This window comes from Desmodus rotundus, chromosome 7 (genome assembly GCF_022682495.2).
Source record: "Desmodus rotundus isolate HL8 chromosome 7, HLdesRot8A.1, whole genome shotgun sequence".
In the NCBI taxonomy this organism is placed as follows: domain Eukaryota; kingdom Metazoa; phylum Chordata; class Mammalia; order Chiroptera; family Phyllostomidae; genus Desmodus; species Desmodus rotundus.
The window spans coordinates 55,868,832-55,893,780 of NC_071393.1; the positions used below are offsets into that span (position 1 = coordinate 55,868,832).

The following is a 24,949-nucleotide window of genomic DNA, read 5'->3' on the forward strand; positions in this document are numbered from 1 at the left end:
CAGAACATATCAAGCTTTGCTAGTAATTTTTTCCTTCCCTTGCTGTGTCCACTTTCTACCCCGTCTTCAAGGTCCAGAAAGAATGCCACTTCCTTCTTGAAGATTTTCCTGGCAGCTCCAAATCACGTTCATAGCTCCCAAATAATTATTCTAATGTTCTGAAGTTGTAACAGGATAGTGGAATCCACTACGCTTTTCTCTTGATTTGTTAACAGGAGACATAGGGACCATTACCTGAGACAGCGGGACATGTGCTTAAACATATCTGAAATAAAAATCTGTAATTTACAAAATACTGGTTCTTCAACTTTATGAAGCAGCTTCTCTGATTTCTTAATGAGACACGTCTCAAATACTATCATGTAATATTCACTTTTGTTTAAAAGATGAAAACGTACAGTGGGAGTGTCTGGGACAAAGGTTTATCTCACAAACCGAGGGATTCATTTCTTAAAGAAAAAGCAATATTCACATTCCCAATTAATTACATCCTAAATATTTCCAAGTATGTCCTCTAAGCAAGAATATTTCATTTTTAATGCATGTGAAAGAAAACGTTTAAGGGGAATAACCACGGACATACTTGAGACCACCACCCGCAGGAAAGACTCAAAAGCACACTTTTGGTGTTACTGCTTACTGGAACGCCATTCGGCCTGAATTTATGCTTTTTGGAGCCTCAATTCTCACATCTGTACAATAGAATACTAGTATTTACTTTCCAGGGGTGTGGTGCAAGGTTTTCTATCTGGTTGTTCTGACGGGTGGCTAGTCTCCAGGGGCCGAAGAGAGACGCTTTACCCCCCCGCGATGCACTTCCGTGCACGAGAAGGAGCGACCAGCGGGGAGGAGGGGAGGCTCGTGGGTGAGTCTGGGTCGCCGCGGTGGGAGGCTCGGCAAAGACAGGTTGGGCCGCAGCTTTGATGCGCAGCGTGGAGCCTTCAGCAGGAGCACGCTAAATGTACGACCGGCTAGGCTTGCGTGCACCAGTGCGAGGTGTTGGCAGCGCGCTCGCAGTGACAGCAAAGCGTAAGGCGTCAGGACGCATGACAAAAAAGCGACAGCCGACAGGACCGAGGGAGTCGCAGCCCCAGGAAGTCTGAACGCCCTGGCCGGGCAGCTACGCCTCCGGCCGGTTGGCGCCCCGGCGCGGCTGGCCGACGGGTCTCCGCAGCGCCCCACGTGGCGGACAGCCGGGTGGCTGCCCCGAGAGCCCATTTGCTCCGCCCCTGCCGAGCTCGCCTGCCCTCCTCGGCCTCTCCGCCCAGCTCTCCCCCGACCCTCCTCCCTTCCCGTCCTGGATCGCGATGGACGCGACCTCCCCCCACCGCCGCAGGCAGCAGTGCGCGGGCCTGTGAGTTGCGGGGCCTGACGAGCCGCGTGCTCGGGACGGGAAGTGTGCTGGCTTTCGCCGGTCGAGGGAACCTCTCGCTTCTCGGTCGCGAGGACCCCGCGGAGGAAGGGGAGGGACGAGGCGCGGCTTTTCCTGTGTTGCCTGCCGGGCTCGACCTGCGCGGCCTGCGGCTTTCTGGGAACTCAAGGGCCGCGGCCGGGCCTGGCTCTGCCCGCGGCCTGCTTGGAGCTGGGCTGGAGCGGTTTGGGACGACAAGACCGGGTAAGAGCATGACGGACGGAGAGGCGGGAGCGCTTTGGGCGGTCGGAAGGGCCAGGCCTGGGGGCCGAGGTCTGGATGCCGGGCAACGGGCCGGGAGCGAGACTCCAGCCCCTGCTGAGGTCGGCGGGGATGCTGCCGACTCACCCGCTTAGCCCCTTTGTTTTCCTCCCGCGGCAGGGCCCAGCTGCCCGACCTAGACCCCAAGGCGGCCTCCCCACTCTTGCCCTTCAGAAGGGTTCGCTGCCCCGCCAAAGCCGGGAACGATCCGCCGGGCCTCGAGAGTTCCGGGCGCTGTTCCCGGGAGACCCGCCGTCCTGCCCGACGGCCTCCTCTCGGGCATGGAGGCTTGCTGCTTCTCCTCCAGGACTTCCCCCTCCTCCTGGTCACCCGTAGCTAACTTACTGAGGTTTGGTGCCTGGAAACTGAAGTCGCTGCCTGCGCCTCCCGGCTCGGGGCTCGTCGAGGCCCGAGTGTGTTGGGTCATTCCTGCGGGTCTCCGCCGTTGCGGGCTCACCGGGGCCCGCCTCTGGATTCACACACCTGCAGCTGGGTTTCCTGGGACCCAGAGCTCTTTTCCCATCAGGGCGCTTAGGTAATGACTTGCCTGTTGGAGATGGTTCTTAGTTGTGTGTATTTTTAACTAACTGCTCCATTCTGTGGGGATGGGGAAAGAGGGCCTTTAGATTGGCCTATATTCTGAATTCTGATCCGTGACGTTTTAGTCCATTGCATTTACTTTTGGCATTTTTTAAAAACTCTTGAGAACAGTTGACAAGATTACCAACACTCCTAACCAAGTCTTTATTCGTAGATAGATCTTGTATCTAATTATCGTTTGTTTTTAGACATCTTAAAAATAACAGTGAGTAAATTGAGAAGTCACCAAATTTGTGAATCTAGAGGTAATTTTAAAGCAGAAACCTAATTTGGAGGGGATTGGATTAAAGTGCTAGAGTCTGAATCTAACCCTTACCTGAAGATCAGTTTTGGGTGTAGGAGGGGGAAGAAGTTTGATGGAAAAAAAAAAGAACCTTTAGTAAGGTGTTCTTTGCTTTTTGGCCCTGACGTTAGTGATAGCAGTAGTGGGATCGGAAGGTTGTTTGACTGTCTTTGACAAACAGCTCCAGTTTCCAGTTACGAAGCAACCTAATCAGCTTACACTCCTGTGAAAAACTGGTTTTTATTTAGTATGATATGTGAACATTAAACCTGAGGAATAAGGAACGTTGAAAAACTGCATTAAGTACTATAAGTATATTTCATAAGAAATATACTTATGAGTCTTTCCTAATTCGTAGGCGGATACCACGAAAATTGGTTTCCAGCCAATGTAAAAAATTTTTAAACCCAAGCTAATCAGTCCTGGACATTTAAAGGAATTTTTCCCCTTTACTTTTTTAAGCAAAGAGGCTTTTGAAAAAACATGGCAGATGTGGATCCAGATACATTGCTGGAATGGCTACAGATGGGACAGGGAGATGAAAGGGACATGCAACTAATAGCCCTTGAACAGCTATGCATGCTGCTTTTGATGTCTGACAACGTGGATCGTTGTTTTGAAACGTAAGTACACCACTTCATCATCTTCCTTTGGGATTGCTGTAGTGACATCTGTTTTCACCATTTGCTGACTTCAGTTTGTGTAGAATTTTCTTTAGAGCTTTTTAAACTATCTTTTAAAAAGTTTCTACAGTTTTGCCTTACACTTTGCTGTGAGTCGAGTAATGATAATTGTGATGATGCAAGTATGTGTTTGTTGAATGAACAGGGATTAGTAGGAATACAACTTTAATCTATAGCTTGGTTAATTCATTTTCAAAATATGTTATGAACTGGGAAAATACAGATACTTATCTTCAAGTGTAGCTATTTCTGTACCAAGAAATTGACTTGAAATTGATGTGAAAATATACATGATAATGAACATATTTATAACTGCCCATTTTTCATAAGTATTAAAGTCATAATATCCTACTTTTGTATAGGAAGTCAGCTTGTACATTTCACATTGGAGTGTGTGAATTGGATGCTACCCATATGACATACTTTTTGGAATAGTAGAAACATTTTGAATTTTGGAGAGTTTAAACAATTTTATTCAGAGGTTAAAATGTAGAATTTGTGCAAAAATGTAAAAGAGAATTCATTCCTAGATTAGCCATTAATGCCAGGTTTTTCCACTTATGTGATAATTCCCAGTAACCATTCTTCTGAATGCTGAACACCCCCTTGTTTTTTACTGTTTATTTCATATGCTATTTACAGTTTTGAATTCCAAGTAAATGAAAACTCGGATATTTGTTTTAATACCATTTTGAGGTAGATAGTAGAATGTTTGAGATGTGGACATAAGATTTGGTATAATCTTAATTTCTTTGAGGTGGGAATAAAGGCTGTATTACTCACTAAATTGAAAAAATATTTTTAAATGAGTAATTATTGAAGATGAATTAATAAATGAATAATTAATAATTCTTAGTTTCTAAGTCCCATTAAAAGAGTAAACTATTATAGTAAAAATCCTTACATACAAAATTTCTGAATTACAGTCTGTTAGTGGCCCATTAATTTCAACTAGCTTTTGTAGTAACAAAATTTGATTATATCATGATTTAGCCCCTCTGTTGACACTTGTTTTAACGTTTTAGCAGGATTCATAGAGAAGTGAAGTAGATTTTTGAGTAGTCATGAATTTCATTAGAGGGTCTTTAGTAACTTGAGGATTACTTTTGGTATTTTAAAAAGTAAGTCATATTTGCCAGTAAAATCAGTTGTCATTTCATATCTCCTATTAAGTACTAAAATATAGTAGAGGTATTTGTAATGGCATTAAATAAAAGTGTTACTATACTATATTAAAAATTTTAAAGGAAATTTTTAAAATGTAAAACTCATCTTTACCTACCATCCTAATATCATTATTCTTTGCATTTTCCCTTCTAGGAAATTCATATTTGATGTGATGTAATTTTTTAAAAAACGATTTTATTTACTTATTTTTAGAGAGAGGGAAAAGGAGACAGAAAAGATGGGAGAGAAACATCAATATGTGGCGGGCTGCCTATGCGTGCCCCCAGCAGGGACCCAGCCTGCAACCTAGGCATGTGCCCGGACTGGGAATCAAACTGGCGACCCCTTGGTTTGCAGACCTGCGCTCAAACCTGAGCCACCCCCCATTTTAAAAAGGGGGATACTATAGTCAGATGAGATTTATATTTTTTATTTACTAAGTGAAGATACAAGAGTATTTCAAATTGGAATGTTCAAGCCTGTTTCGTGTAGCGTACCAATAGTTTGTCTATCAAAAAATAGACATTTGATTAAATTTTCAACTTTTTTTAAAGCTTTAGTTTGCTTTCTTTGTTCTACAGCCATATGTGCTCGTCTTCACAAGGAAAATTGTCTCGGGTTCCTTTAAACCAGAGCGGTAGCTCGGTGTGATGGAAAGAATGGGCTGTGGCATCAGACCCGAGTTCAGATTTTTGGACACTTATGTAATTTAGCTTCTGAGAGCCTTAGTTTCTACCTCTGAAATGGCAGTAATCTTATTTCTGGTAGGCTCCCTGTGAGAAGTAAAGGAAAGAATATATGTGAAAAGTGTTTCAAGAAAAGTGGATTATTAAATGTCGTCATTATTAAATGCCTAATTTTGAACTATGTTTTGGGACTTTATTTCATGAAACTATGATTAATTTTGTAGAGTCTTTTTAAGTTCTTTGAAAAACCCAGCAAATAAGTCAGGGGAAAAACAAGGTGATGTGTTTATTTTGAATATTGGTGAAAATCTCCCATACCAACTCGATTTCATAAAATAGTAGCAAATGGTCCTTAGTTATGTCAAGTAAAACAAAAGCTATCTAGTTAGTGTGTTCAGATACGATTTTTGCCTGATTAGCTTGTATTAATAGTTTTATGTCTGTTTAGTGAGGAAAGGTGAATGGTATGGCAGAAATTTCATAATGGGATAGACTTGGGCACAGGTTTTTGTGAAGATTCAGTGGGATACTTGTGAAATCCCTAGCACAGGGCTTTTCACATAACAGTTAATTGTGCTTCTTTAACTTAGTATTGTACATGGCTCTCCATTTTTTTGTACCAGTTTTCTTTTTTTAAATTTCTGAGAGAGAGAGCGAAACATCAGTTTGTTGTTTCACTTACGCGTGCATTGGTTGGTTCTCCTATGTGCCCTGACTGGGGATGTAACCCACAACCTTGGCGTGTTGGGATGATGCTCTAAACAACGGAGCTACCTAGCCAGGGCTTGCTAGTCTTTTTGAAGTTAAGACGTACATTTTCTGTGAAGCTGAGATGCTTCTTATTAATGCCTGAACCTAAGGTAGTGCTCAAGAAAGTAAAATTCAGGTTTGGCATTAGTTTTGCTTTCATTTCTGATATGTCATTGAGTTCAACTTAATGTTAAAAATGAGTACTTTTTAAAAAAATTCTCACCTGAAGAAATGTTCATTGATGAGAGAGAGAGAAACATTGATTGGTTGCCTCCTGCTGGTGCCCCAAACCCCCGTTTGGGTGCCTCAAACCTGCAATCCGGGTATGTGTCCTGACCTGACCAGGAATCGAACCCGCAAACTTCTGGTATATGGGATGATGCTCCAAGCAGCTGAGCCACTGGGCCAGGGCAAAAATGAGTACTTTTGCATTCACAGTAAAATAGATGATGATCATATATAGTGTCATAAGTAGATAAATCCTGGGCAGTTGTGGATCCTGCTACTAAATATTCAGATAATATAATTTAAAGTTTTCCTTCTGAGAAGAATGTAAGATCTACCCAGAAAAATCTAGAAAATGGAATATTAAGTATAGTGCTTCTAGGTACTAGAAGGCTTGCTATATTTAAGAATAATTTTACTTAATTACAAGAGCACAAAAGGATATACAGTGAAAAAGTAAGTCTCTCCCTTTCTTGTCTGCTGGCTAATTAATCTCTCTAGAACCAACCACCATTAATCATTTTCCTAGTGTATATGCTTAGAGAGATATTCCAAGGAAGACTGCCTTGAGTCTGGGTTCCAAAGTTGTTGAATCCAGTGATAAAAACCTCCTGTTGTATATTTATAGTAAAGGATAAATATACAACAGCACAAGGCTTTTTTAACCCTTTTTAATTGTCTTCTTCTTTCATATCAGATTAGAGAATGGTGATGACCCAAACAGATACAGTCTCTTTCCTTCTGGTGCACAGTAGTCTAATAGGGATGACAGATACTAAGTAATGATGCAATTATGATTATAAATTGTGATGAGTGCCATGAAGGGAAGTTTGGGGTTCTGTGACAGCATTTAGTAGGGACACGACCTGGAGAGGTGAGGATGGCTAGAATGGCTTTCTTTAGTTTTTCCTGCAGATGTGAAGGATAAGAGTTTATGAGATGAAGTGTGGAAAGGTAGAGTAGAAGGGTGTTTAAAGGGAAGGCAATGTGTGAAGAGTTTGAGGTGGGATTAAGCATAGTATGATTCAGGAACTTGGAGAAAGCTAATGTGACTGGAACAAGGAGAAGTTGCTGGAGAGCCGAGTTGAGGTAGGGTCAAGATCAGATGTAGACTTTTGTGTATGGTAAGGAAAGGTTTTGATTCTATGTTAGGAGCAGTGGGAAGGCATTGAAGTGAAGTGAAAGAGTGATTGGATTAATTTTTTTGAAAACATTACTTGCTTTATGGAGAATAGTTGAGAACAAATGTTTGTAGACTTGGTAGGTTATGCTCCAGTGAGAAGATTGTTGTGATAGAAGTAGAAAGAAGTTGGTAGATTTGAGAGACATTTAGGACATAAAATGAGACTTGTTGAATGATTGGATGTGAGAGTGAGAAAGGAGGAGGTATCATGGATGACTCAGGTTACAGTGGATGATGATGCCATTCAGGTGAGCATACTGGAAGAGGACCATGTGTGGAGGGCAGAGATCATGAGTTTGGATTTGGCTGGATTCTCATATCTGCGTCTGCATTTAGTGTGTTGCATCATGCTGTTTGATTGAAATATATGAAAAAAAAAATCCTCCATAGTAGGAAAAGGGAGAAATGTAATGATTTTTTTTACATTAACATCAAAGGATATTCTCCTTTGGTACAATACCATACCAAAACTAGGCAAGAGAGTTTCTTAAGGGTTAGAATGTGGATTCTGAAATCACATCAATGAACTTTTCATATTGTTACATTAAAATCTATTAGTCTGTCTTCTGCATTGAGTGGATTTTAAAACCTTTTAAGTTAGTAAAATCATATACTGGTCATGTGAAAAATATTGTTTTACTAAGTTATGTGGATATTCTAAATTGACATGTCATTCTATAGTATCAAAAACACATTTACTAATATGACTACTGATTTCATCAGAATCTTAAAATATTCGGAAGCTGTTACTCTCATGATGACAGACACAGGTTTTCCAAACTTAAAATTTTTGCTTGAACACTTGTATGTTGTCAATGGCAGCAAATAGTCAAATTATTTCCCTTGAAGTGGAAGGCTTACTTCATTGATTTTTGAGAAAATGTCAGATATCCAAGTCTGAATCACAGTTCGTTTGAAGTTCTTTCAGGTAAAAATGGTTTTGATGAAAAAATTAGCTAGTTAGGTTGTACAAATACTTTTCCTTGACACAACCATCAACCTTTGGTCTGTGGAAGTGCTTTATGCTTACTTCCTGTTTCCTTAAGTAGAATATTAAAAAGATACACTCAAGGTTTGAGATTAGTAAAATTTATTATTATTATTATTTTTTTGCTCCATCAAGGTTATTCTGTTGAAACTTTTGTTTTTAAAATTTACATGCCAGAGCTTAGTAGTACAGACTATTAAGTTGTACAGTTTAGTGCTGCTGCCTTGATTCATGCTAAAGCACCAGCACTGTTATCAACCATTGCTTTTGTGTCATTAGTTTACATGTCAACACAGGAAAGAAAGTAATTCGAGAAAGGACGAATGTGTTGAATATGGGGAGAGAGGTCAAGTAGGGTGAAGACTTAAGAGGTGTCCTTTGGATTTAGCAACATTCTCAAGGGCACTAATCTTAATGAGGGCTCAAGTGGAGTGGTAATGAGGGGCAGATTTGAATGGGTTGAGGAGTAAGAAGGAAGACAAGACAGGGAGATAGAGTGCGGGAAAACTTGAGAAGTTGGGTTGGAATGGGGGTGTGGGATAGGAGAGAGAATGGATCATCCATAGTGTAAGGAGAGAATTGTCTCTTGTCAGGAGCAGTGCTTTTAAAACTTAAATGTGCATAATCTGCATCACCTGGGGATTTTGTTAAGATGCAAGTGGTGATTCATTTGGTTTGGTGTGGTGCCTGATACTCTGAATTCCTAATGTCCTCCCAGATAAGGCCAAAGCTGTTGGTTAGAAAATCCCACATTGTGTAGCAAAGCTCTGTTTCTCTGGTGGAGAGATAAGTTTTGGGTAGTGTGTTCCTTGTAAAACCAGGAAGGTAAGAGAGGTCAGATGCAGATGTTTTCGGTTTGATGGTAAAAAATTGAAGGGAAGGGGATGGAAGTAGGGTGCCTGTATAATAGTGTCAATAACAACAACAAAGTTGAAGGGATTTCTGTCTGATGACATGTATTTTTCCCCTGAAGTAGGAGATTAAAAAGAATAATGTCTAAAATTGGCATGGGGAAATGATTATGCTCAGATAGTGCTAGTACTTTCAGAATAGATCTCCCTGCCTGTAAGCTAACTATACCCAGAGTTATAGTCTTAAAATACTGATTTGATTGTACCACTCTCTCATACAAAATTTTCTTTTAATTTTAAATTTTTACTTACTGATTGGAGAGAGAAAGAGAGAAACATCGATTTGTTGTTCCACTTATCTATGCATTCATTGGGTGCTTCCTGTATGTACTCTGACTGGGGATTGAACCTGCAACCTTGGCGTATTGGGATGACCCTCTAATCAACTGAGCTACAGGCCAGGGCCTACGAAATTTTTTTGCTTCTTTACCTTGTGGATAAAATGTAAACACCTTCAAAGTTTCCTTCTGCATTCTCACTTACTACTCATACTTTTGTTTTCCCATCGCTAAGCATGGTGCCTAGCATACACAGTGAACAGATTGAAGAGGATCTCTATAGTGCCTGTTTTCCAAGTATGCTTAAAATGCCTATAGAAGGTATTTCTGGAATCATGAAACTGGTTGGCGAGTATGCAGGAGAAAGAACATTGTATTCTTCTCTGTATTAGAAACAGCGATAACATAATACATATTTTCCCTACCCCTTTGCCTTAATGTACTTGCCTTTTCCATATTGATTCTTGTTTTCTTCTACCCAATGACAGAGTAATAGGGTATTTAAAAACTTTCTTTGATTATCCCTACAGCTGCCCTTATCTGATTAGAGAATGTTAATTATATCAAATACATATCCTGAAAACTAAGTGAATTTCTATAGACAATAACTGTGTTCAGTGTGTGCTTCATTGCAGTGGACAGCAGAGATAAGTGTTGGAAGATGAGAAACGTTCTCTGTCAGGGCTTTTAAAAATTTAATTTTTTAGAGAGAGATAAATTGATTTGTTGTTCCACTTATTTATGCATTCATTGCTTGATTCTGGTATGTGTCCTGATGGGGATCAAACCCACAGTCTTGGTGTATCAGGACAATGCTCTAACCAACTGAGCTATCTGGCCATGGCTCTAGGGAGCCAATAGATAATGAGCTTCAGTGAGGTTTCATTAAGTTTGCCAAAGTGTCTGTCATCTTAAAAATATAAAAAACAAAGCACTTCTAATTTATATCAATATATATGTATACTTTGAATACTTGTTGGCTGTGTCATTAGACCTTTGAGTTCCTCAGAGCACAGCACTTACTCATCTTTGTGTTCTGTGCCCTAACAGCTAGCACAGTACTTGGCATAAAACGGCATTCAGTAGATATTTGCTGAATGAATTGCTGTTTAGTTTGTGTGTGTACTTTAATTGGAGGAAAGCAAGCCTACATAATGGAATTTGATTTACTCCTTTTTCTTTGTGAGGAAAGGCCATAATTTTCAACTACTATGCCAAGAGTTATTTTTAATTAAGCAGTATGGAGAGTGTCAAGGCTGAGAAGAGGGGAAATAATAGAATAGTTATTCTAAAAGATGTTATTTATTATCTTTAAGAAGCCAAATTTATTAATCTTTCTTAGTTAAAATTTTTAGATTTTAATAAAGTGCCAAATGTATAGACTAAGTAAGATATTGCCACTGGAGATCTTCCTTCATTTAAAAATGTTAAAATTCTTTATATTGTAAATTGTTCTGAAATCTTGGCCCCTGTCCCAGTGATAAGAGTCTGGAAAAAGTATATAGTAGTTATAGTGTAGAAACTATTACAGTTCTCAGGGGAAACTCTTTCTCTTTGTAACCTTATGAAATTTTTTGTTCTTGTTTTAAGTCACCTGTATTTCTATTAGGGAAGGATCTGATGTCATTGTAGGTAGCATTTTGGAAACATTGCTTAAAGCATCTGAAGATTCTTCTCAATATCATTTGTGTGGTTGACTGGTCCTGGTTTGACAGTAGTTCTATGTAGACTGAGTGATCTTAAAGTTTCCTAATTAGGCTGCCTTTGGGTCTATAAATTGGTATTATAGTATAGTACTGGGTTTAATATTTAAAAATAATTTCTACATCTAATGTAAGAGGTATTTAGCAAGTTTAAAATTTTGAATAACTTTACAATGTACATAAAATTTTTGGCCATAGATGTATACTTAAAAAAAAAAGATTTTATTCATTATTTTTAGACGGGGCGGGGGGGAGAAAGAGAGGGAGAGAAACATCAGTGTGCCAGAGAAAAATCCTTTGGTTGCTTCTCACACGCTCCCAGTCAGGCATGTGCCCTGAGCAGCAATCGACCAGCGACCCCTTGGTTTATAGGATGACACCCAACCTACTGAGCCACAGCAGTCAGGGCTGTAGTTATATAGTGCTATTTAGGGAGTGCTGTGATTATCATATGCATGATACTTAACTTTTAAAATTTATTTAAATTATGTATGCTGAAATTTGAGTTTGACAAATGCATAGTGTTGTGTAACCACAACCAAAATCGATATTCCGGAACAGTTCCGCCATCCCAAAACATTCCCTAGAGCTATCTCTTTGAAGTTAAACCTTCCCCCCGCCCTCAGTGCCTGGCATCCATTGGTCTGTCCTGTTTCTGTAGTTTTAACTTTTTCAGGAGGTCATATAAATGGAGTCATATATACAGCCTTTTGAGTCTGGCTTCTTTAATACTGTATTGCATTTGAGAGTCATTTGTGTTGCTGTATGTGTAATTGTTCCTTTCCTTTCCTAGCTGAGCAGCATTCCATTTTATTTGTGTGTCACAGATGGTTTATTCATTCACCTCTTGAAGGATATTTGGGTTTTGCTACTTTGGTGATTATAGCAACTGAAGTTGCTATAAACAGTGTGCAGATTTCTGTGTAAATATGGGTTTTCGTTTCTTCTAAAATTCTAGAGATAAATCTGACAAGATGTAGAATTGATAAACTGATTTCAAAATTCATATGGAAATGCGAAATCCAGTTCTCGAGTTCTGCTTTTTATTCTGCGTTGGTTTGGGGTTTAATTTGTTCTTTTTCTAATTTCTTAGGTGGAAGTTGAGGTCAGTGATTTGAGACCTTTTTTAATATAAGCATTTAATACTGCAAATTTCTCTGTTCTGCTTTAACTGATGAATATTCTCATTTGGTTCAAACTATTTTAAATTTTTTTGAAACTTTCTTTTTTTACCCTTGGGTTGTTAAGAAGTATGTTGCTTAATTTCCAAATATTTGGAGGTTTTCAGATATTTTTGTGTTACGGTGGTCAGAGAACATGCCTTTTTATATTATTTTAAATTTATTAAGGTTTGTTTTATGGCCTGTGATATGGTCTGTTTTAGGCCAGTGATCCACATGCAGTTGAGAAGAGTATATATCCTGCTGTCGTTGGGTGGAATGTTCTTCAAGTGTCAAATTAGGTCAAATGTATTGATAGTGTTCAGTGTGTATCCTTGTTGGTTTTCTGTTTTGTTTTATAGGTTATTGAGAGAGAGGTGTTGAAGTCTCCAAGTATAATTGTAGATTTATTTATTTCTCTTCAGTTCTCTCAGTTCTTGCATCATTTTTTGAAGCCCTGTTAGGTGATTTTAGGATTGTTAAATTTTGGTGAATTGATCCTTTTATCATTATGTAATGTCCCTCTTAATCTCTGGTAATTTTCCTTGTTCTGAAGTTTACTTTGTCATAAGTACAAGTATAGGAACTTAAGCTTTCATTTTACAGTGTTTATTTGGTATGTCTTTTTGCATTCTTTCTGTTTTAACCAGTTTATATCATTATATGTAATGTGGCTTTCTTGTGGACAGTGACTGCTGGCGTGTGTGTGTGTGTGTGTGTGTGTGTGTGTGTGTGTGTGTGTTTGGCTTGTGTGTTTTTACTCAACCTGACAACCTGTTTTGAATTGGTGGGTTAAGACCATTTACATTGAATGTAATTTTTGGTGTGCTTGGATATCTGTTTAACATTTTATTATTTGTTTATTTTGTTCTTTTTTTTGTTTCTGTTTCTTCTTTCCTGCCTTTTGAATTATTTGCATATTTAACATTTTATTTAATTTACTTTTTTTTGTTTTTGTCTCTGTAGTTTTTAGTGATTGCTCTAGGGATTATAGTTAATTTAGAGTTAATATTTTATTATTTAAAGTAAAATGAAGAAAGCTTACAACCACGTAGATCTCTAGCCTCTTTTCCCTTTATTTTATTTTATTTTTATTTTATTTATTTATTTTTAGAGAGAGGGGAAGAGAGGGAGAAAGAAAGGGAGAGAAACATTGATGAGCGAGAGATACATTGGTCAGTTGCCTCTCACACGCCTCCAACTGGGGACCTGGCCTGCAACCCAGACATGTGCCCTCACTGGGAATCCAACTGCCAACCTTTCAGTTCGCAGACTGGCACTTAATCCACTGAGCCACACCAGCAAGGGCCTGAAGAAATTTCTTTAGCATTTTTTAGGGGAGGTCTGCTGGTGATGAATTCTTAGTTTTTCTTCATCTGAGAATGTCTTTATTTTATCTTCATGCTGTGAAGATATTTTTGCTGGATGTAGAATTCTGGGGTGGCAGTTTTTTCCAGCATTTTAAAGATGTTCTGTTGTCTTCTGGCCTTCATGGTTTCTGGTTAAAAAAAATCTGCATTCAGTTTGTTTCTTTGTATTGTTTTTCCTCTTGCTGATTTCAAGATTTTTGCAGTATGATTATGACTTGTGTATGCATGGTTGTTTTACATTTGTGGTAGTTGAAGTTTGCTGAGCTTCTTGAATGTGTTTGTCTTTCATCAAGTTTGGGAAGTTTCTTCAAATCTATTCTCTGGACCAATTCTTTTCTCTTTTCTTTCTGGGACTCCAATGGCACAAATGTTACACTTTTTGATGTGTTCTCTCAGGTTCCTAAGACTCTGTTTCCTTTCCCCAATCTTTTTCTCTGTTTTTCAAATTGGATTATTATTTTTTAAACATATTTTATTGATTATGCTATTACAGTTGTCCCATTCCCCCCCTTCACTCCTCTCCATCCTGCACACCCCCTCCCTCCCACATCCCCCCCCTATAGTTCATGTCCATGGGTCATACATATAGGTTCTTCGGCTTCTACATTTCCTACACTATTCTTACCCTCCCCCTGTCTATTTTCTACCTACCATTTATGCTACTTATTCTCTGTACCTTTCTCCCCTCTCTGGCCCTCCCACTCCCCTGTTGATAACCCTCCATGTGAGCTCCATTTCTGTGGTTCTGTTCCTGTTCTAGTTGTTTGCTTAGTTTGATTTTGTTTTTGTTTTTGGTGTGGTTGTTAATAACTGTGAGTTTGCTGTCATTTTTACTGTTCATATTTTTTTATCTTCTTTTTCTTAGGTAACTCTCTTTAACATTTCATATGATAAGGGCTTGGTGATGATGAACTCCTTTAACTTGACCTAATCTGAGAAGCACTTTATCTGCCATTCCATTCTAAGTGAAAGCTTTGCTGGATACAGTAATCTTGGATGTAGGTCCTTGGCTTTCATGACTTCAAATACTTCTTTCCAGTCCCTTCTTGGCCTGAAAGGTCTCTTGAGAAATCAGCTGACAGTCTTATGGGACTTTGTAGGTAACTGTGTCCTTTTCTCTTGCTGCTTCTAAGATTCTCTCCTTCTCTTTCATCTTGGGTAATGTGAATATGATGTGCCTTGGTGTGTTCCTCCTCGGGTCCAACTTCTTTGGGATTCTCTGAGCTTACTGGACTTCCTGGAAGTCCATTTCCTTTGCCTGATTAGGAAGTTCTCCTTCATTATTTGTTCAAATAAGTTTTCAATTTTTTGCTCTTCTTCTTCTCTTTCTGGTACCCCTATAATTCGGATGTTGGAACATTTAAAGATGTCCTGGAGGTTCCTAAATTAAGCCTCTCTTCATTTGTTTGAATTCTTGTTTCTTCATTCTTTTCTGGTTGGATGTTTCTTTCTTCCTTCTGGTCCTCACTGTTGGTTTGAGTCCCGGGTTCCTTCCTGTCACTATTGGTTCCCTGTACATTTTCCTTTGTTTCTCTTAGCATAGCCTTCATTTTTTCATCTAATTTGTGACCAAATTCAATCAATTCTGTGAGCTTCCTGATTACCAGTGTTTTGAACTGTGCATCTGATAGGTTGGCTATCTGTTCGCTGCTTAGTTGAATTATTTCTGGAGCTTTGATCTGTTCTTTCATTTGGGCCCTTTTTTTTTTTTTTTTTGGTCTTGGCACACCTGTTACATAAAGGGGCGGAGCCTTAGGTGTTCACCAGGGCAGGGTAACGCTAGTCACTGCGCTGTGATGTTATATGTGGGGGAGAGGCCGAGAGGGAGCAATGGCACTTGCTCCACTCTCTGCCGGTTTTCAGTCACTCCCTCTGCTACCCACAATCAAATTGGGCCCTTCTGGTGCTGATTCCCAGGTAGGTTGGTTTGTGTCCATTCTAGGACCCCGTGGGTCTCTCCAAGGATCTCTCTTAGGAGGCTGGGAGTTTCTCCTGCTGCCGCCTCAACCCCCACAGGTGTTTTCAGTCAGTGGTTTGGGGCTTTATTTCCCCACACTGGAGCCATTGGTTTTAAGGTCTGTCACCTGGTCCACCAGTGGCTGCCTTACCAGCCAGCTGCAGCTTTGCCCACCCCGCTCCACAATCTGCCACCTCACTGGGTCCGCCAGTCGCTACCTTTCTGCGAGTCCTCTCTGCCCTGGCTGCCCATCTCCGCCCCTCCTACTGGTCTGGATGAGTGTTTCTTCTTTATCTCCTTGGTTGTTGGACTTACATACAGTTCGATTTTCTGTCAGTTCTGGTGGTTTTTTGTTTTTAAATTGTTGTTGTCCTTCTTTTGGTTGTGGAGGAGGCACAGTGTGTCTTCCTACACTTCCATCTTGACCAGAAGTCTGGATAATTTTTATTGATCTATCTTCAAGTTCACTGGCTGTCATTTTCATTTGCTCTTGAGCCCAATCAGTGAGTTGCCCCCCCAACTGTATGTCATTTCTAAAAAATTTATTTGAGTGTTTTTCACACTTTCTATTTTTCTCTTGGAAAATGTATGTTTCCAATCATTTCAAAAACGGTAACATTTACCCCATGGCATATAGTTAAAATATCTGATTTAGCGTCCTCTGATAATTTTGTCATCTACATTGTCTCACTCAGGCTTACATCTGTTGACTTTTCTCTTTGAGCTGGACAGATCAGGTTGTACTGATTCTTTGTATTTCAAGATATTTGGGATTTTAACCTAAACATTTGGAATATTGTATTGTGAGACTCTGGGTTCCATAAATATCCTCCAGAGTAGGGTGACCTTGTTGTTTGTTTTGGCATGCAGTCAATCTGTAGATTAAACTGCAAGTTCTGTCTTGCCCACTGTAGGTGGTGGTTTGAACGTGAATGGTTTCAAAGCCTTTGTTATGACAGTAGGGTCTGCTGTGCATGTAACTCAGAGTTTTGTCTGGGACTTGGGTGATAGATTATGTCATAATTCAGTTGTCAAAGGTATTAGCTCTGTTATCCACATGTGCAGGTGTGTGTGTGTGTGTGTGTATGAGTGAGTTTACCAAACAGAGGTGAACTTGGGATGTGTCAGGGATCCTTTTTCTAGCTCTTTCCTCTCTGAGACTTCCCTTACATATTTTAGCTACCAGGAGACATTTTTACTTAGGGTTCTAACTAGGAAGCTAGGGCTGTCTTGGAGTTTAGACACACTTCACCCTCTTCCCTTTTTCCATCTTGTATTGTCGTATACTTTCTGGGACTGGGACTGCCCTGGAGGTGAAACTAATGAGAGAAAAGAGAAGAAAATAATAGGCTTCCTTTCCTGTTGTTTTGACCATAGTGGTTCTTTTTCTCAGTTCTCAGTTTTCAAGGGTTTTGCGTGCTTGTGGCACCTCCGTTGGACTGTGAATGGGCCACTCCAGGGTTTTGTCTGGAGCTTACACTTGGGGTTGGACTTGGGGCCAGACTGGGAGGAAAAAAACCCACACTCTGTCTTACAGAGGCCCCTTTTCTTGGTCCTCTCAGTTTTTGTTACACATTCTTACTATGTAGTGTTGAGACTTGTCTTCTCCCAGTCTGGAAAACAGGAAAAAAGCCCTTGAAACTCACTTCCATTGAGGATCATTACTTGTTTTGACTTCCTTCCCCAATCTATCTGCTGTTGTCTACTTTGCAGAGTCCTTAGACAGTTGCTTTTTTGTGTTCTGTCCAAGGTTTTGGTTGTCATCATTGGGAGGGATAGGCTATAATAAAGCTTACTCCAGTTGACAGCTATAAACTTGACATTTATATTTTTAGAAGTTATGAAATATGTTTGTTTCAAAATTTGGAAAAATCGAAGTTTAGAGAATGAAAATTATCTGTAATTGCACAATCTAGAAATGAGCCATTTTAACTTTTTGCTCTAGTTTCTTCTCTCATGATAAAACACCATAATGGATATGATTTTTTTTTCCTTTTCTATATTCATCTGAGGACATGCTTATTGATTTTTAGAGAGAGGAGAAGGGAGGAGGAGAGAGAGGGAAAGAAACATCGGTGTGAGAGAGAAACATCAATTGGTTGCCTCTCATATGTCCCCTGACCGGGGACTGAACTGCAGCCCAGGCAGGTGCCCTAACTGGGAATCAAGTCCATGACCTTTTGGTCTGTTGGATGATGCTCCAACCACCTGAGCCACACCAGCAGGGCTCCTTTTCTTTTACCTAATATTTCTATAAAACTGTATTTGTGTCACTCCAGGTCCTTAGTAAGTATTTTTTGAAAACCTGTATAATCTACCATGTATGTGTCATGTACTTAATCATGTCTTTGTTATTAGATATATAGGTTATGTCACAGCAAACATTTTGTTATACACATTATTGCCTGATAACATTTTTTGATTTGTTGACTTCAGAATTACATATAAGTGGAAATCAAGGTTTTCTTTTTGTTTGAAATAATTATTTAAAAAATTCGGACTAAATATTTTTGTCTAAAATTACCATTTCATAACTTCAAAATGCTGTTTCTGGTAGAGGACCTTGTGGTTTTTAATTGTTTTGTACTTTAGGGTTGGTTGTAGGAAAATCTAACTGACGATAATGTTACAAGGTTTTATTCCCTGAAGGAATGAATGAGGTGGTTAGTAAATTTTGATTTTATCTTTTAAGAGAAAACAGAATGAAAATTTAAAAATGATGTTAATACATGCCCAGTGTGGTAATTTGTTTTCTATCTACCTCAGGTACATGTTCATATAGAAATAAAGTCTGTGTCAAACATACAGAAATAAAATTTGAAAGAGTGAATTTGCTTTGGAATTTATGACTTTTGCTATTCTAATTAGAGATTTTTTTTGTATCTTGAAGTGTTTGTATGTGTACAGCTTTAGATTATTTTCTTGTTGGGGGTTTGACTATTCTGTGTTTAATTGTAAAAGTTTGTTTATTCTGTAACAGCCAACCAAACTATGAAGTTAAAGGTACCAATTTAGCAAAATTTAAAGGTACTGTATTATCATTCTTTGTGGCATAGGAGTGGGGAAATAAGTACTCTAAATGCTTCTGGTGGAATTATACATTGGTATAGCTTCTTCGGAAGTCAGTTAGATAATATATGGCAAACTAAAAATGTACACACAGAAAGCTCTGGCTAGTGTATCTCAATGGATTGACTGCTGGTCTGTGAACTAAAAATGTACACACAGAAACACTTCTGAGAATCTTCCTTCATAAATACTGGTACAGTTGTGCAAAGATACACTTCAAGATTGTTCATTGCACATAACCTCACCTTTGTCAGTGCACAAAATGACACCTTACAGCCTCCTGGTGACTTGGCTGCAGATTGAACTGGCATCTGACCCTCTCTGAGAAGATTGTGTGTGGACACATGGATAACCCAGCCAATCAGGAGATCAAACAGGGAAAATTGTACCTGTGACTGTGGCCTGACCACATGGCCATGCTGCTGACTGTCCAAGGTGGCTATGCTGTCCACCATCCACTGTGACCATCTGATTGAGGCCCAGCTTGGAGGTGAGAAAGACCTGTGTTGGGCCAAGGATATAAAGCAAGAAGTGTACAACCGCAGGTGCCAACTTTGGTGTGCCAGGGCTTCTGGTGCCCTGGTTCTGGAATCACTTACCAGATCATTCGGGAAAACTATGCATACCCTGGGGTTTTTCTCATTGGCACTGATTTGATACCCTCAGTGGAGGTGACCTAGGGACATCCACGTTGGAGTTGGGGTGCTGATGCAGTGGACAGCATGGCTGGGATCCCCTGAGAGCTGAAGTACCTCAGGGTGATTGATGTGAAGCTGATAGGCTCAGTCTCCACGGGACCTCCCCCTAAGATGTGATCTTAAAGGTGGCGGGTATCCTCACAGAGAAAGGTGGCATTGGTGCTTTTATGGAGTACCGTGGGCCAGACGTGGGCTCCAAATCCTGCACTGGCATGGCAACAGTCCTGCAACGTGGATGCAGAAATGGGGGCCACGACTTCAGTGTTTCCTTATAATGACATGATGAAGAAATACCTGAGCAAGACAGGCTGGAAGACATTGGCAACCTAGCTGATGAAATCAAGGATCACTTGGTGCCTGGCCCTGATTGTCATTATGACCAACTGATTGAAATTAACCTCAATGAACTGAAGCTGCATTTCAGTGGGCCCTGCACCTCTGACCTGGCTCACCCTGTGGAACATGCGGGCACTGTGGCAGAGAAGGAAGGATGGCCACTGGACATCGGAGTGTGTCTGATTTGTAGCGGCACCAACTCCTGTTATGAGGACATGAGGTATTCAGTAGCTGTGACCAAGCAGGTTTTGGATATCAAGAAGGGGGAGAAGAACACAGTTGTCACCTCCTACAACAGGAACTTCATGGGTCACAGTGACATGAATCCTGAAACCTATGCCTTTGTTACACCCCTAGAGATTTACCATCAGTCAAGTTCAGCCCAGAGACTGACTTCCTGACAGGCAAGGATGGCGAGAATTTCAAGTAGAGACTCTGGATGTGGATGAGCTTCCCTGTGTGGAGTTCGACCCGGGCAGGACACCTACTAGCACCATTTGAGGGACAGTAGTAGGCAGTGGGTGGATTTGAGTCCCACCAGCCAGGGCCTACAGCTTCTTGAGCCTTTTGATTAATGTGATAGCAAAGACCTGGAGGGTCTGCAAGTCCTTATTAAGGTCAGAGGGAAGTGTACAACTGACCACATATCAGCAGCCATCCCCTGGCTCAAGTTCTGTGGGCACCTGGACAACATCAACAGCCTGCTCATTGGTGCCATCAACATTGAAAATGGCAAGGCAACTTTGTGTGTAGTGCTGTCACCCAGGAGATCGGTCCTTTTCCTGACATAACCTGCTACTACAAGAACCATGGTAACCAGTGGGTGGTGATTGGAGATGAGAACTATGGTGAAGGCTTGAGCTGGGAGCATGCAGCCCTGGAGGCCTGCCACGTTGGGGGTCAGGCCATCATCGCCAAGATCTCTGCTAGGATCTATGAAACCAACCTGAAGAAGCGGGGACTGCTGCCCCTTAACTTCACTGACCCAGCCCAGTACTACAAGATTCACCCTATGGACAAGCTGACCATCCAGGGCCTGAAGGACTTTGCCCCTGGCAAGCCCCTGAAATATATCACCAGGTACTCTGACAGGACCCAGGAGACCATTCTCCTGAGCCAGGCCTTCAACCAGACCCAGATTGAGTGGTTTCGCACAGGCAGTGCTCTCAACAGAATGAAGGAGCTGTAGGAATAAGGTCCTGCTCTGCCACCGCTGCCCGCCCTGCTCCTCTGACTCAGCTTTTGTGTAACCAAGTACAATTCTGAATGTCATCAGAACAAGGTGTGATCCCATTCAGCCATGGCTTCCTGCAGTGACATGGTGTGGTCAGGACTCCTGCCCTGCTCTCCCTCAGCCCATGGAGTGACCCATGATTATGGGGTTGTTAAAATGTTTCAGCTCCCCGCTTTCCCATTTTTAGTTTTATTGATATCTTTTTTCTCTTTTTAATATTTTATTTTATTTTTGATTTTAGAGAAAGGGAGAGGGAGGGAGAAAGAGAGGGTGAGAAACATCAGTGTGAGAAACACCAATTGGTTGTCTTCTGTATGAACCTCGGACTGAACCTGCAACCCAGGCTTGCACCCTGACTGGGAATCAAACAGGCAGCCCTCTGGTTCGCGGGATGACCTTCAGCCAACTGAGCCACATAGGCTGGGCTACTTCAGATGTTGAGCAGCTCCATGCAACTGCATTTATTTTTCATGACAAGACTCCCATGTAAAGTTTTCTTCCTGTCCATTTCACTGGTGGCTGAAGGATTTTAAAGAATCTTTTGTTCTTGCAAGGAAATAAGAGTCCACGTTCAGTGACTGCTTTAAAAAAAGATTGTTCATTGCAGCACTGTTTCAAATAGTAAAAAACTGGAAATCACTTAAATGGTTAATAATGTATGGCTATTCATTATTATGTATGAGTATGTATGGCTATGGATACTATGTAGACATTAGCAAGGTTGAGCAAAGTCTGTTTATATTTATGTGGAAAGGTGGTCCCAGCATGTCTATTGAGGAAATGAGCAAATTACAGGATAGTATTTACAGTACACTCCTACTTATAAATAAATAACAAAAGCTTAATGACTAGGCCCAGGAATCATCTGGTAACTTGTTCTCTAACAGGCCCTGAACACTGGCTTTTTCTAATTGGGATCTCTCCTGGGTTTGTTAGTTACAACACCTGCTGGTTTTGTGATGTGGCTCCTTGGGCTTCTTCATAGCATGGTGGTTATGTTCTAAGAGCAAGAGTCCTTAGGAAAGCCAGTAGAAGCTTTTATTGGTTTATTTTAGAATTCACAAAGTGGTCACTTTCATTATAATCATAAACCTGCCCAGATTCAAAGGATGGGAACATAGGCCCTCTCAATGGGAAGAGTATCAAAGTCATACTATAAAAAAGAACATATAGATACGTGGGATGGGAGATAATGTGATATTTTTTGAAAATGCAGTCTGCCATGTTACATAATTCTGCAAGCTTCCATCCTTTGCATGTGCCATTCTTAGAATACAAGAGCTTATCTGCTTCTACCATATGGTTTATTGAGCATCTCTTATGTCCTGAGCACTGTACTACATATTTTACATGCATTATTTTAAATCCTTGCAATGACTCCTCAAGTCAGAGAATAATACCTTCATTTAACTCAAACTTCTTTTTTTGTGAGGTTTTTCTTTCTTTCCGTAAATCCAAAGTTGAGCTTTCCTTCTAACAACTTTTTATGAACCTAGATCTTTCAGAGCTATAATAATCAAAACAGCATGGTATTGGCAAAAGACACACAGATCAGTGGAACAGAATTGAGAGCCCAGAAATAAAACCACGGGCAATATGTATGGGCAGATAATTTTTGACAAAGGATGCCAAAATACACAATGGAGAAAAGAAAGCTTCTTCAATAATGTTGCTGGGAGAATTGGAAAGCCACATGCAAAAGAGTGAAATGATTACAGTTTGTCCCCATGTCCAAAAGTTAACTCAAAATGGATCAAAGACCAAAATACAAGATCTGAAACAATAAATTACAAAGAAGAAAGCATAGGTACTACACTTACGGACCTTGATTGTAGAGAACACTTATGAATTTTATCCCAAAGGCAAGGGAATTAAAGGCAAAAACGAATGGAACTATATTAAATTTAAAAGCTTATACACAGCAAGAGAAACCAACAACAAAACAAAAAGGCAGCCGACAGAATGGGAGATGATATTTGCAAACAACAGCTCCAACAAAGGGTTAATATTCCAAAATATATAAAGAACTTAGAAAATGACACCAAAAGTGTTCCAATTAAAAAATGAGTGGAGGATCAGAACAGGCACCTCTTCCAAGAAGACATACAAACACCCAACAGATAAATGAAAAGATGTACAACTTCACTAGCTAATGAGATTCCCACCTCACACTCGAGTGATGGTTGTTCTTTAATTTAGTTGTAATTTTGATGTGGCTGTGTGAAGGTGTAATCAGTGTTTACTTATGACACCATCTTGACCAGAAGTCCATTAATGAATTTCTTAATATTGAGTCAAATTTGTATTCTACAAATAAATGTTTTTTTACTTAAAAAAAAAAAACAAAGAAAAATAACTTTGGTGATAGATTGGTGAGTTGCATAGAGTCTAGTGAGAGATTCTGGTTAGGAAGCTGTTCCAGTAATCCAGGTATGAAATAATGAGGGTTGGAATTCAAGGGAAGGGACAGGTACTAAACAGATTTAGTAGATAAAACTATCATGATTAGGTATTGGATTTTATATTTTAGAAATAGGAGTTGGGAAGATTTCATGATCTTTTTTTTCGTTTGACCAAGTAAATGGCAGGTTAGAGAACAAATAGTATGGTTTTTGGTAGGGTAACTTCATTTAGTTTTGGACGTGTCGTATTTGATGGTTCCTGAAACATCTCAGGTAATGATAGATGAGCAGGGGAGGCAATTGATTCTGCAGTTCTGGGATTTAGGAGAGCAGTTTGGGCTAGAGTCTAGACTTGTCATTACTGGGGCATTCCCCTGCACTGATGCTCTGCTCTCTTCATCTTGCTTACGCTCCAAAACCCTATGCCAGACTGCCTCTCTCCTCCCTGTAGATAGATACCCTCTTCAACACTAGTGCTAGACACATCTCTTATGTGGATGTCTAAGTGGCTATTTCAGCTGCATTCAGGGTTGTAAAAGTATGTGGAGAGAAGTGGACAAATTTAGAATATATTTTAGAGGAAGTTTGGTGGGATTTAACTGATGAATTAGATGTATAATGTGAAGAAATGGTGGAAGGATGATTCTCAGATTTCTGGATAATTGTGACATTCACAAAGATGGTGATTTCGGGGTGGAGGTACATAGTAGGCGGTTTACTTTTTGAATGTGCTTGTTTAAGTTGCCTGTGATCATTCTTAATTGAGGTAGTGATATAAGTCTGGTTGGAGATAACATTTTGGGAGTTTTTATAGAATGTGATGAGATTTATATCCATGGTGTATGAAGTAAGGGATGGTATCACCTGGAGAGAAAAAGAGAAGGGAGTTGATGACTGAGGCTACATTGGAAAACCAAGGCAGTCACAAATTTGAGAAAATTGAAAAAAAAAGTTGTGAAATACTGATTGCAGACAGTTGAAGAAATGTAGCAGAATTATTGGACATTGTGCTCACTGAAGGTTGGTAATCACAAATTTATAGTGAAATCAGATTTCTGAGTTATATAAATACTGTTTTTTAGGAAGGTTATGGTTGTAGGCCAGGGAAAAGACTAGGGGCTTCAGGGGCTTGCTCATGGAAAGTAGTCAAGTGCTTTCTAGATAACCATGAAGCTCAAATGGAATTCAATGACTGAGTTGAATTATTTTTGACCCTAGGATTTCTTTGGAAATGACACTGGAAATTCACTAAGAAAAAACATAAGAAATTCACCAACAACTGGAAAGACAGTCTTATATATTTACATTATAATGGCTATATTAAACAGGATATTCAACAGAGTATGTTAGGAGACAACACTTATAGTAATTAGTTTTAGTTTCTGTATGAATTTTCAAGTACCGTATTTTTCGAACTATAAGATGCACCTAGGTTTTAGAGGAGGAAAATAGGGAGAAGAGAAAAAAAAAAACAAAATCCCGCTCCACTGCTGGGCACCGCTGCGCCCCCCCCCCCAGCCAGGCAAGCTACATTCGGACTATAAGATGCACCCCCATTTTCCTCCCAAATTGGGGGGAAGTGCATCTTATAGTA

The 24,949-nt window shown here is 40.0% G+C and overlaps 1 protein-coding gene and 1 pseudogene across 5 annotated transcripts in view; both read left to right on the top strand.

Annotated features, from left to right (window-relative positions):
- Positions 1-1,049: 1,049 nt before the first annotated feature.
- HECTD1 (HECT domain E3 ubiquitin protein ligase 1) overlaps positions 1,050-24,949 on the top strand; it is a 91,968-nt gene continuing 68,068 nt past the window's right edge. For 2 of the 5 annotated variants that reach the window (XM_024551345.4, XM_024551346.4), the window contains exons 1-2: positions 1,051-1,615; positions 3,018-3,178. In XM_024551345.4, the coding sequence (XP_024407113.1) occupies positions 3,039-3,178 (140 nt within the window). In that variant the 5' untranslated portion in view covers positions 1,051-1,615; positions 3,018-3,038. Of the gene's footprint in view, positions 1,616-3,017; positions 3,179-24,949 lie in introns of all 5 variants that reach the window. The other 3 variants (XM_024551347.4, XM_024551348.4, XM_045188246.3) reach the window with 2 other exon arrangements.
- Positions 9,663-21,119, top strand: LOC139441064 (aconitate hydratase, mitochondrial pseudogene; annotated as a pseudogene).